This window comes from Hibiscus syriacus, unplaced genomic scaffold, assembly GCF_006381635.1.
Source record: "Hibiscus syriacus cultivar Baekdansim isolate YM2019G1 unplaced genomic scaffold, ASM638163v2 tig00110600_pilon, whole genome shotgun sequence".
In the NCBI taxonomy this organism is placed as follows: Eukaryota; Viridiplantae; Streptophyta; class Magnoliopsida; order Malvales; family Malvaceae; genus Hibiscus; species Hibiscus syriacus.
This window is the reverse complement of record NW_024062797.1, coordinates 650,810-664,495: the sequence shown is the minus strand read 5'-3', so window position 1 is coordinate 664,495 and position 13,686 is coordinate 650,810. Positions and strand designations below refer to the sequence as shown.

The window sequence follows — 13,686 nt, the reverse complement described above, 5'->3', positions numbered from 1 at the left end:
ACTTATTGATACTTGGTTGCATTGATAAAAAAAATAAGGCTTAATATTAAAATAAGTGCTCAAATTATACCTAAATTCTTGAATAGGTGTCTAAACTATTTTTTGACTCATCTAGGTCCTAATGTTACAAACGTTAAGTGCCCGGGCCGTTAATGATATTAATTTCTCACATTAAGTGACACATGTCACAATATGATGATTTTAATTTTTTTTAAAAAAATATTATTATTATATTCATAAAAAAACCTTATTTCTCTTAAATTATAAAAGAAAATCCCAAAATACCTAAAATCCTATCCTTAACCTGCTGTTGTCCCCTTCCGACCATGACCAACGCCGCTGACGTAGTCCCTGCCATTCTTCTAGTTATGCGCCGTCGTAGTTGCCGTTGATTGGCCGTCGAGATTGCGTGAGATCGTGATTTTAATCGTTGGGTTCGCGGAGTATAAAATGTCAAGTCACCATAGATCAACCATCGATTGGTCACGGTTTCATGGGGGTTTTGTGTCGCCGGGGGAAGATGAGGTCGGGTGGAGCTTCGTCGACGGCAAAGGGCGACGGTCGGCATGGGTTTAGGGGTTGAATGAAGGTTTTCAAAGTTTTTTGGGTTATTTAAAAAAATATTTATTTTTTTCTTTAAAACTATATGTAATTTTATTTTTTTAATTTTAAATAAAATTTTTAGAAGCAATAGATTGTGAAGCGTATCACTTAACGGAGAAATTAACGTCGTTGACGGCCCGGACACCTAAATGGGTAACGTTTGTAATGTTAGACACCTGTATGGGTCGAAAAATAATTTAGGCACCTATTCTAGAATTTATGTATAGTTTGGACACTTATTTTGGTATTAAGCCAAAAAATAATATCAAAATGTCTGGTTGGTGTTTGATAAAATTTCTGTTCGGGAATATTGTTGCCTGGACCGAGTATTCTGATAAATGCGTATGGCTTTTGCTGGTACTTTTTAAAACGGTTGATCTATGGTGACTTGATTTAGATAATGATTTTGAGCAATCAAATGTTGAATAAAGCTTTTGTTTATAGTGAATGATGTCATTTTCTCGAGAAAATGTGTTTTCCTGTTTATTCAATTTCAATTGATTACGACATGTATAAGCACTTGTTATGTTCAGTATTCTTTCTGCTTGTTATTGTGAAGGGGATCTAAATTATGGGAAAGCAGTATAACTGCATTATTCAAAAAAGATGGTGCTGTTTTGGCTAACAGTGTGCAAGTTGTGGTTGCATGGATATGGCTCAGCAATTGTTTGATCACATGACACCGAAGAACTTGATCGTAACGGTTCCGGGTATTCGATACGCACAAGTTGAGTACCGAAAAAGGGCTTGGTGGCTTGGCGTGCAACGATCTCTGGCTCTAGTTATTGTGAGATTGAACAAGCTCTAGTTTGTGTCGATATGAACTGTTTTGGAGCTGCTCTGCCGATTCATAATACTCATTAAATGAGAGAGGCGAGGCCCCTGTTGAGTCCATTTGTGAGTGTGGTTTATGCTTGTAGCCATGCTCATGTTTTTGCATCCCATGATTCCTCCTAAACCTGAACTTAGAGCTCCATGGTCAATCGTTTCTTCCATGCTAAGCTCTTGACTGTAGCTGTTGAGATTGCAGTGAAACTGCCTTTGGCACCACATGTTGTGCCGTTTAGAGATCCCAAATGGCTGCTTGTCAAATTCATGACGAGACTGAATTAGGAGCCACTGTTATGGCTCGTTGTCATATTACTAAACATTTATGCAGTAGGATAGAATCGAAATGAGTTGCAGATATGAACTGAAACAGTTGAAGCTGCTAGGATTATGCACCTAATACCCATAGTTTGCTGCATGATTTAGAAGAGGAAGAAAAAAAATTGTTGCTCTATGACATAGTGAGAAATTAGTACTTCCTTCTGTGCTCATCAATGAGGGAAACCTGTGTTACTGGGGCTGTGAGTATTGGTTAGTATGTGTCTGTCACGGGAAGTTGCATTGTATGTGTTACTTGGACTCAGGGTGTGAGTATTGCATAGTATGTGTCTGTCACAGATATTTTCAGATTTTTTTTTTTTAACTTTTTCCATGAATATGGAGGATCTTTGGAGGTCATATTTCCATATCCACGAATCGGACAACGGTAATTCAAGAAAAATGAAAAGCCGGAGCAATGTCAGGACATCCATAACTATGTGAAGTTAGTTTAAAAGGTACATGGGAAGGAGATTGTCGTCAGGGACAGGACCTGTTGCTTATTTCACTGCGTATGTAGAATCTGATCCCAGATGTCATCGGTTGACCGATAAGATTATGCATATGGAACCTCTAAAAACCAATTATAAGGTCAACATATCGGTAACTCGTTTAGTGAATCACATTGAACATGATCAAATTAGTTCCCTTGCTGGTTGAGGATGCCTGCTTAGGATACTTAAATTTGGTTGTTGAAGATTTTTCTCAGACGTGTTTTCCAAGAAACATGAGAGGGTGTTTTGTGATGATACAAATTGTGATAACTAGTGTTGCATCTGTTAACATCGATCGCCTAATGCAGGGGAAAATGCAAAAATGTTCGAATCGAAGTCGAGATCTTTGAGGTAAGGAAAGAACAGAAAAACAGAGGAAGAAGCCTTCATTGAAATAACATTCACCTGCACAAGACAAGTTGTAAAAGGTAAAGCTACCAATATAATTCTAAGGTAAAGGCCTTTCCTCCCTTTCACCTTTCATTTCTTTTCAATAGGAATTAGTACAGTTTGTGGTAGCTGATCTTGTTAACTTCTTAGAAGAAGGGGAATTATCCCCTGACCTTCTCAGCAACTGCCTCATACCGTCGGCCACTCGAACCGCTGGATTCGATCTGAATTTGCCGCAAAACGACATGTGAGCTTCGACGGCTTCTTCGACGCCGAATTGCTTCTTCTTGCTCCTGCTCACTTCATCTCGAACAGCTTCCGAGCACAACCCACAGAGCCATTTCCCGTCGAATTTGGCCTTAACATCATTGATGTAATCTTGGGTGCAATCTTCTTTCAGTCCACAACACTCGCATCTAGCCGATTCGATTTCCATTTTTCCTTTGCTTGTTGAAGAAGGATATGGGGTCAACTCTTGTTTTCTTTCTTGCAAGTTATAAAAACAAGGTGTTTGATGGTATGTTAAGGATGTTATATATAGTTGGATTTGATTTTTTGCCTAAATTTTTTCCTCTGGGATTGATTGTTTTTGTTGGGACAAGAAGTGTATGAACATGTCTAGTATGTGCACGAGAGAGGTAGATTTTATGAAAGAAAAGGGCCTTGGGGTTTTGCTGATAGGTTCCATTATTTACTCCATGTTCTAAGGGACAAGGCCAAGTGGAATTTGTGACGATTTGGTCGGGTGGGGGCTTAGCTATAGTGGTCCTTTCTACCATTAAAAACTCCACAAGGTACCAACGGATCGGTTCAAGTAGTGACCAGTTTGATATCATGAAAATTCCCGTTAAGAGACTCCCCCACTAAAATTGGGTGTGCGATCCGAATCGATCCAGATTAATCAGGACAAAATCTTAAAACTTGATGAAAAAAACTCCACCAAGACTTTGGAGTTTAAAGATTAAATTAAAAAAAATCAAAAATCAAAAATAATTTTATCAAAAAAAGGAGTTAGATCTTGTTTCTAGAGAAATAACATATTTTAGAGTTGGCTAAAGTTTACCAGAAACCTCATTATTATACCAAAATGTTTATTTTAGTCTCTACTATTGTAAGAGATGTTTTAGTCCCTATACATTTGGGAAAATGGATAAATTTAACAAATTGATTTTTCTCAAGAAAATAATAAAGTATTTCACAAATAAAAAATAAAAATGATGTGTTGCGATGTTAAATTTCGGTTAATGGATATTTTTATCTCAATGGTAGACTTAATTTATCATTTTCATTCTTATAGTATTTTAGCATCAATTTAGTTTACGAAGTTGCTTAATCGTATTAATGTTTAAAATATTTGCTATTGTTTAGTGTTTTAAGTTATAGTTCATGATTTAGGGTTTATGATTGAAAGTTTTAAGTTCGGGTTTAAAATGAAGCAATTAAACAACTTCGATGACTAGATTGATGCGAAAATATCATAGGGACAAAAATGATAAATTAAGTTTACTATAGGGACAAAAGTCTTGTCTGTCTAGCTCAGTTGGTAGATCACAAGGCTCTTAACCTTGTGGTCGTGGGATCGAGTCTCACTGAGGACAATTCATAACGGAGGTCTTTCAAGGAAGTTGCTCTCAACCTGGAGTTTGGGGCAGCCTATTACCCTACCTCCCCCTTACTCCATTACATATGGGAATAGGGTCAGCTAATTTTTATAGGGACAAAAATAACCCTTATGCCTTGGATTTTTCATTTGGTATGTGTCCAACTGTGTTTGGATATTTTTTGTCACCAACCTATTACTTAGTGCCTATTTTGATCAGTTAACTATTATTTTTCTAAAATCATATATGATATTATGTTTTGTAACTCGTCGTTAAAAAATGAACGGTGAAACTATCTTTTTAATGCTGACATCACATTACCTTATGGTGGCATGTCAATACTATCATTAAATTTTTTGACAACGGATGAATAAAACAAAATCAAAACATAATGATACATATAATTAAAAAATAATAATTGAATAACCAAAATAAAAATTAAATAATAGGTGGCGACCAAATAGAGAGTTTACCCATAAAAAAGATTAAAATAATTTTTTATGATAAAATAAGAGTTAACAGAATTGGATGCGATTTAACTTGAAAAATAACGACAATCGCCGTGATTTTTGCTTCCGGCATTTCTTGCAATAGTGCCTAAAACTTTTTTTTTTGGCTTTTTTATTTAAAAAAATCTATTAAATTTTTTTATTTATTGGAAAAGTAATCTCAAACAGTATTAATTAAAAAATATCTCTCAAATTGTGTATTTAGAATTACATTGTGTTCTACAAAACATGTTTAATGTACATCGTGTTTTGTTAGATGTGTGATTCATCAATTTTTTAAGTAAATTTATTTATTTATTTTTGGATAAAGACAACTATAAATGTATGAAACTCGCTTTTTGTATAACGTAAAATTATACCTCACTTTTTCACAAAATACGATATCATTTTACGTATGCAATTTAAGAGATATTTTTAAATAATATTGTTTGGGGTTACTTTTTCGATAAATGGATTTTTCAGAATTTTTAAATGATAATGCTAAAATTTTTCAACTTGATGAGAACATTGGAACATTTTCTTTATTATTTCGATTATTTACTTGTATTTCACATTTACTACCTCTTTTATTTTTTTTTGTTGCCTTCTAGTTCTAAGGTTTAGCGTTGATTATTCTAGATTGACCTGGATCACACATCTGCCTTTGGTGGGTGAATATCCCAGATGAAATTTTCTGCATACACAAAGACTCGAACCTGAAATTTTGCTTAAGCGATATCAAGTTGCTTATCACTTGAACCAACCCCGTTGGTCTCTCTTCTATTTTCTCGTCATAATAATTCTTTGTTTTTCTTTGTTTTTCTTTCTTTATTTTTCTTATAATAAATAACTTTTAAAGTAAAATTAAATTTTTATTTAATAGTATGTGGTGATTATGTGATATTATATATCGAGAATCTTTCTTAGTCATTAACAACGTACATATGCGTGTAAATATAATTGTTTGAATCTGAAACCTCTAAAAAACAACACTCTATTTTATTATTGAGGCCGCTTAAAGTAAAATCGGATTTGAATTTTAATATCTATAACTATTTTATATCTTAATATTATATTTTTTGTATAAAAATGAAGAAAAAAGAAGAAATTCCTATTTACCATTAAGGGTTGATATTATTAGTAGAGACTTAGGGTGGCGGGTGGGACAGTCGTCCTTTTGAAATTTTAAAATTACTATATATATTTGATTTTTTTATGTATTTTCTATTGAAAATTTATTTTCATCACTCGAAATTTTATAAATTCAAGTTTGCACCCTAAAATTTTAAAAATTCAAATTTACCTCGTAACATAAAATCATGTATGTCCGTGATTATTAAGTTTGACAAGTATAGATTTTGTGGTTGTTTTTAGGTTGCTTTCACTTGAATTGTAGCTTCTAATCATGTTGACTTAGCTCGCCAAAAAAAAAAACTCTATCGAATTGGAGCACATGATTAAGATTAGTTAGTCATTTTATTAGACAAATCACAAAATTTGTAACACCCATAATCCGTATACGTCTCGAAATATGAACTAAAGATGTCACATCAACTTGATAGATATTCATTGAATATAAGTACTTAAAAATTTGTTTCGTTTTAAAATGTTCCTATTTAAATTTATAAAATTGTTTCTTAGTCAATAATGTCATAAATTAATATTTAAACATCGAAAACAAATCCATTTTTAAATAATAATTAAACAATTTAGTGATGTCTGATTAATTATATAGTATTGCCTAAACATTATTGAATTTTAAAACCATTTAAAATTAAAAAACATAAATAGTAGTTCATTCAAAAATTCGGATATAACTAGTCTAATCAAAATAAAATAATCCTAGTTACTATTACATATTATTTAGAATAAAATTAATTAAGCAAACTAATAACATAAATGTACATGTCACTACTAGTCAAAAGTAACATCAAAGATGTCTTACTGATACTGATAATGTAAACGATCTCCAAAAAGATGCTCGGGAGTCTCCTTACTGAACGTCTATATCTCTATCAGAACTTACGCATGAAAATCGTCAAGTGCTGAGTATAACTTAGTTAGGCAGTAATAAGCTAAGGTGCGATAAAACATGAACATATCATAAATACGATAAAACATTACAAATAAATTTTGAATAAAACATTAAGCTTTCAAACCGACTTATTCAAGTCCAACACTTCATCTTAACCTGCAAATCAACTTGTTTCATTTTCTTATAAAATCATATTAGATAACATAAACATAACATATTCCGTGCCAACTTAACACATTTGTAGCTTATATTTTATTTTCATAGCCCAAAGTATATTTAAGAGAATATAAGGTATGCTAGTAGAACATAAGGTGCGCTAGTAGAACATAAGGTACGCATTAGGCACATCATGGTGCCAATCATAACATATCATAAGATGCACTCCAAGTGCAGATTGTAACATATACACCAACGGTGCTAATCATAATGTACATGAATGTACCATAACTTGACTTGAAGTTACTCAAATTAATGGCATGCTAAATGTACCTGCAACTCTCAATGCTACATACAATGACCTTTTAATTCATAATATAATCATATATTAATCAAAATAATAAACATTTAATATTCATTCTCATAAAACTCGTACTTGGGTAGTTCATACCCTATATCATCCATAAAAAAATTATATAAACATTATAGAAATAATCCATAATTAAAGAAGAAAACATGCTTGAAAAACAATACGAGGTCAACTTGTTGCAAGTTGTCATCGATTAAAATAATTAAATAAATAAATTGTACTCACTTTTGTCTCACTACCGAACCTTTTATGTAATATTCCTAATCACGAGCTTTATTTTTTTCCTTGTTAATCGTTCAAATCGCTAGATTTTTCGTAGTCTGACAATGTAACATAATGATATAACATATTCAAACTATATGTTAGTATTGAACTAACATAATCTAAACTTAAAATATAAAGTCTAGAAAAATAAAATTGATATAAAATTAAATCGTACTTCCATCATAGTTTCAAACTTCTCAACATACTCTTAAAATTCCATAAATATTTATTTCCAAAATTAACCCCTTGGCTTTTATCAATTGCATAATCAGGCCACTAATTATGAATTCTTTCTAGAATTCACCTTAACTTTTACATTAAATTCATAATGACCCTTCACTATTATGATAATTTCATATTAATTACATAAAATTTCCAGCATCTCAATAAAATATTCAAATCAACACTTAAACATTCAAAAGCTTTCAATTTCATCACAAACTTTCTTAGACTTTTCAAGTTAAACCACCCAATTTAGTAAACTTGCAATTCAACCCCAACTCAGTATTTAAATCCAAAAATCAGCATACTAATAAAATTTCCAGCATTACAGTAATTTACTCAAATGATACTTCTACATTTAATAAACTTGCAATCAAGTCCTTATAATATTGAGATTTTTCTAATTTCACCCTCAACTTGACCAAACTAGCAATTTGGTTCCAATCAACTTTCTAACTTAAAATTCCAGCATTTCAATGTTAAAAATTAACATTGAACACCCCCAAACTTCACATTTTTGCAATAATATCCCATAATTCTCAAAACTTGTATATTAACCCTTTTACTAACCCAAGCTTCCAAATTGATCCAAATTGATCTCCAAATCCCATAGAACACTTATAATATTAATTCTAGACCATAGGAAATTTTCCAATAATTTTCCCCTAATTTTCTTCATATGGTCGAATACCCTAATTAATCTAGGGTTTGATTTCCATTCACTTTCAAGCATGTTTTCAACTTCCTTGAATCAAATTCATTCTACTCTAAGCATCACAACATCAAATTGAACCAAAATCAAATCAATCACTAAAACCCTAGTTAGGGCGAATGCTTTAGATCATTCTACACTTGATTTTAAACATCATGCATGCTTGAAAATTAATCTCCAACATAAAAAACATAATAATCTTTCATTAATTCTTCAAACTCCATAAACTCTACATAAACCCTAATTCTAAATCTCAACATATAATCATCTTCACCATGTAATATTTATACTAAATGATAGACAATTTCATATAGAATAATTCTCTATTTCACAACTTAATCCAAAGATCAATCATGTAGCCTTAAAAATCAAAACAAAATTTCTTATCTTGTAGCAATGGTGGTTTCGGCCTTGGAGAAGTTTGGAGCTGAAAATATATTAAATTTTCTTGATTATTCTAGTTAAATAATTCTTAACACGTCTTAACATAATTTAATTGAATTTAAAATTCAATTAATGAGAAATTCCAAAAATATCATTAATGAAACTTGAAAATTACAAAATGTCATTGCATTACCTTCCATTAAAAATATTCCTTAGTCAAAGATGAATCAATTTGGCTTTAACTTTCTACTTTAATCATGCAATTTTCAAAAATTGCATTTTAGTCACTAAAATTTCACTGTTAGTCCCAAATATGAAAAATTACATTGATCCAAACTAAATTTATCTAATATAAAATATGGAAATGATATTTCCAACCATTATCTAACATCCTTCAAATTTTCATAAAATTTTGATTCGATCCGATTATCTGATTTCTATACCGAAATTTAACGCTTTATAACTTTTAACACAAATTCCATACCAAAAATTTGATTATCATGAAAATCCTTGTTTTAGGTCAAAATGATCATTTACAGGCTAAAATAAATAACTTTTTAAAATTACATCTGTTGGTCCTTAAACTTTTACAAGTTTAAACTTTAACCACTAAGCTTTTAAAACTTACATTTTAGTCACTAACCAAAATTTGGGTTATTACAAAATTAATTATGAAATTCAATTAATGTGATATGTGAGTTCGTATAATTTTAATCGTACACCTCTATAAAATGAAATGTCATTATTGTTTATTTTCAAGTCAAATAATTATTTGTATAAATGATAAAATATAAAACGGTGCAAGTCGGGAATAGATATATATAAGTTTCGGAATATTATTATATCAATCACTAAAAATAATAAAAAATATAACCTATCATTTGATTTAGTAGGACGAGATATTACGTCTATGAAATAAAGTCATTAATTTGAATCTTGAAATTTATGAATAAAAAGGATTGAATTGGAAGAATCATTCTTGTAGTAGACTTTTATGATATTCAATTCAGATTAATAAGTTAACAAATTAAATATTAATGGTTATAAAAAAATCACTTTTTATTATGGTCTTCAAGGGCTTTGTGCCCTAAACAAGGTCCTAAGTGTTTTTTTTTTCATAATACACCAATTATTATTCTTCTAAAGCACACTTAACCATAGTGGAAGTATTGTTAATTAACTTGTGGTTTTTAGTATGAGTATAAAGAAAAGTAATTACCCATCATAATTATATGTTGATGCAACTAACCAAGTTAACTATAACTCTTTAATATTAAATTAAGAAAAGAAGATATTAGTGTTTTTCTCGTTAATTTTATTAAAAGTAGAAAATATATCAAATTACAATGAACATTTACAAGCATAATCGTAAACCTAAAATATAATTATGACATTTTCCTATTACCTTTGAGACAAAAACTAGTAACCTAGACCACATAAGGACAAAAGAAGGAAATGTTAAAAAACCTAATTTTTTTTAATAAAATAAAGATACGAAAAGCTCTGACTGCATCAATAAACGAATAAAAAAAGGGGATGAAGCTATTGAAAGACCACCGACAAATCGCAAATCATAGTCAAGCGACGTGAGAAAACTATCCACGAACGCAAAACGCGCATCCAAATCAAATCGCATGTCCAAGGCAGGGAAGATCATCAATGATAACAAATAAGCGTCATCTTGATCAGTCATGACGATGTCAAATCCAACCCTAAAAAACAAAGATAAACAAAACAACGGTAAAAAACCGTAAGCTACCAAAAGACAAAGAAAAACATGCTACAAAGGCAGAGATAAACGTGTCATAAAGACAGAGAACGTGTCACAAATACATAATTATTCTTATTAAAAAAATTAAAAAGAAAAAATATAACCGACAGGCGACAACCAGCATTAAAATCGGTGTCGTTGTCAGTTAAACAAAATAAAAAAAAAAGTTAGATTGATCAATAAAATTGGCACAATTTGTCAAGAAGAAAAAAAGGGAAAACATATGAGGCCACAAGATATTAGTATTTAATTAAGTTGGTTCAATTATTGTTTATATTTTTTCACCATCTGTGCATAGAATAATAAGTCAAATATTTTATATAATACTTTAATTACACTCTAAATCTATGGAAAGTGATTAATTAGATCTTTGATTACTCTCCACTTGGTTGGATTTGGGAGATCTTGCTTGATTATTTAAAATAAAAAAAATGGACCATGCATGTAATGAAAGGTAGACCATTCAATTGGTTATCATCTCACTTGATTTTGATTTTTCAATATATGAGACATGAACAATTTTTACGAAATGGTTGTCCTTTTTTCCCATATATATGGGGTAAGGGGATGTAAGATAGTAGGTTACCCTCAACACCAGGTTGAGAGCAGCTTCCGTAAGAGACCTCCGAATTACGAAATGCCCTCCGTGGGACTCGATCTCACGACCTCAAGGTTAAGCACCTTGTGCTCTACCAACTGAGCTGACCTAAAATGTCATTTACTTGTATCAGAATACGCACTAACCAACTTACCTCAATTGTTAAAAGAATTATTGTCATTCTTAGAAGTCATGGGTTCTAGTACCAGCAACTGTAGCTGGGTGATCGAGCGTTTATTGTCAAATAATTCAGAGAACTTAGAACAAATACTACTTTGTAATCAACTTAACATGATAAAAACAAACTTTTTTGGTGTCCTTTCAATTCTTAGGGTTAGTGTTTTGTATTGACTGATCCGTGTCGTACATGTGACTTTAAATATAAATTTTTAAACAAATATTATCTTATAATTATCATAGACTATTTAATAATAAAAAAAGAACAAACTTTAAATATAATTTTTTAACTTATTTGTTTTTCAAAAATTTAAATGCATTCGAACCCATAAAAAAGGGTAAAGTACACAAATGCTCACCTAACTATAGGGCACTGCTTTATTACGTCCATCGACTATTCAAAGTTACAAAATGGTCTTCTGGTTATAGAGTGTTACTATATTGAGTCCATCGATTATTAAAAGTTATAAAATAGTCTCCCGACTACTTATTATGTTCAAAACTCGTCCTTTTCCGTTAAAATTGACGATATCATGAGTTGAACGTTAACCTACTAATTGTGATATGATAAAATCTGATCCTAGAATCTCAAACGACTATCGTATCTCAGTCATCATGATAATGTTCACCATTTTTTAACAAAAAAGGACGAGTTTGTAACATAATAAATAGTGTGGTGATCATTCTATAACTTTTAATAGTCGAGTGACTTAACAAAGCAACACTCTATAGTCAGAGTATCATATTATAACTTCTAATAGTCGAGGGACTTGTACCTTATTATCAGGGACCCTTTGTGTACTTTACCCTGAAAACCCACCTTCAAACCTTATCCGAAATTAAATGGAGTGGAATAGGGAAAAGGTTAAGCACTTTTTGGTGCAAGGATTCACGTGTTTGTAGACACTTTAACCCTGAGTTCCAAAGAGCAATGGTGGTGTATTTTAGCCAGTTTTTTAAGCAAGAATTCAACCCAGGAATCTCGACACATGGGGTGGTTACAATCATCCATTTCATTTGGCATTGTTTGCTGGGTTCATTTTCAATACATTATTCGCACATAGAAAATCACATAAGCTTTTTGTCACCATCGGCTGATGGCATAATACGAAATTTATTAGAGTTTTGATTATTCGAATTTTATTTATAAATAGATACTAGAGGTTAAGATTAGAAACTAATTCGAATAAATCGAAAACTATAAATCCTTTTGTATTCTTATTTTTTAATATAAATGCAAAATTTTCTCTCTTTATCTCTTATCAACAACAACAACAACGAAACCCTATTCCCATATGCAATGGGGTAAGGGGGAGGTAGGGTAGTAGGCTGCCCCCAACACCAGGTTGAGAACAGCTTCCGTAGAAGACCTCCGGTAGTCAGAAAAATTAAAAATAAAGATAAAAATCCAATGCTTGTATAAATAAATAAATATATAGTTGAACAGTCATCATATGCAGTTTTCATACGTGCGTCTGTAATGGAAAGTAATCCATGTAAATAAATCCCTGTGTAAAAATCTCTACATATAGACAGTAACGTAATTCCCGGCTAAATTTAGAAAGAGATTTATTTCGTTATCCTAAAATATACGTCAGAAAATATAAACCCGACACGACCGACTTATGTTCCTACCCATGGATAAGTTTTGTCAACTTAAGGTATCGGCTAACACAATGTCCAGCTGACCCCATGTGAACTGCCCAACACCGGTCAAACATTGTCCTAAAAGCAACAAGATCCCATGCTCTCTAGCCATGGGATTTAAATAGATATCGTCTCGACATGACGATACGATCGTATTATTATCATTAACGATATTTACCTCATATTTATGATCATGTTTGCTACGTGTATAATTGCATTTATTAATATTATGATATATATTCGAAGTTACAATTTAATTTAAATAGGGGTTCATATGATTTAGAGGTCCACAGACAAGCCATGGTCAAGCACATGGGGTTGCTGAGGCCATAGCAACCCTAACATGCGAGTAATTGCCCGGTAGACGTCCAGCAATTCCAATGGCCATCACGGTGTTGCCGTTAAATGTCCCGATGGGCACCGGCCGTTTCCTTCGAGTAATATCGCAGTAAATACGAATACACGATACATATACGATATTAAAAAATAATTTGAAAGGATTATATAAATATATACAAACCTTAAATCTTAAACCTAAACCTTAAATCTGATAAAATTATTGAGTATAAATCGAAAACCGTTGTACGTTCAAAACATATTCAAATATACAATTTTTAAGACGTGACAG

At 31.5% G+C, this 13,686-nt stretch overlaps 1 protein-coding gene across 1 annotated transcript; it reads right to left on the bottom strand.

Moving 5' to 3' along the window:
- Positions 1-2,714: 2,714 nt before the first annotated feature.
- Positions 2,715-3,208, bottom strand: LOC120134933. Its single transcript, XM_039151307.1, has one exon. The coding sequence runs from the start codon at positions 3,067-3,069 to the stop codon at positions 2,734-2,736; it is 336 nt and encodes a 111-aa protein (XP_039007238.1). The 5' UTR covers positions 3,070-3,208; the 3' UTR covers positions 2,715-2,733.
- Between the last annotated feature and the right edge of the window lie 10,478 nt (positions 3,209-13,686).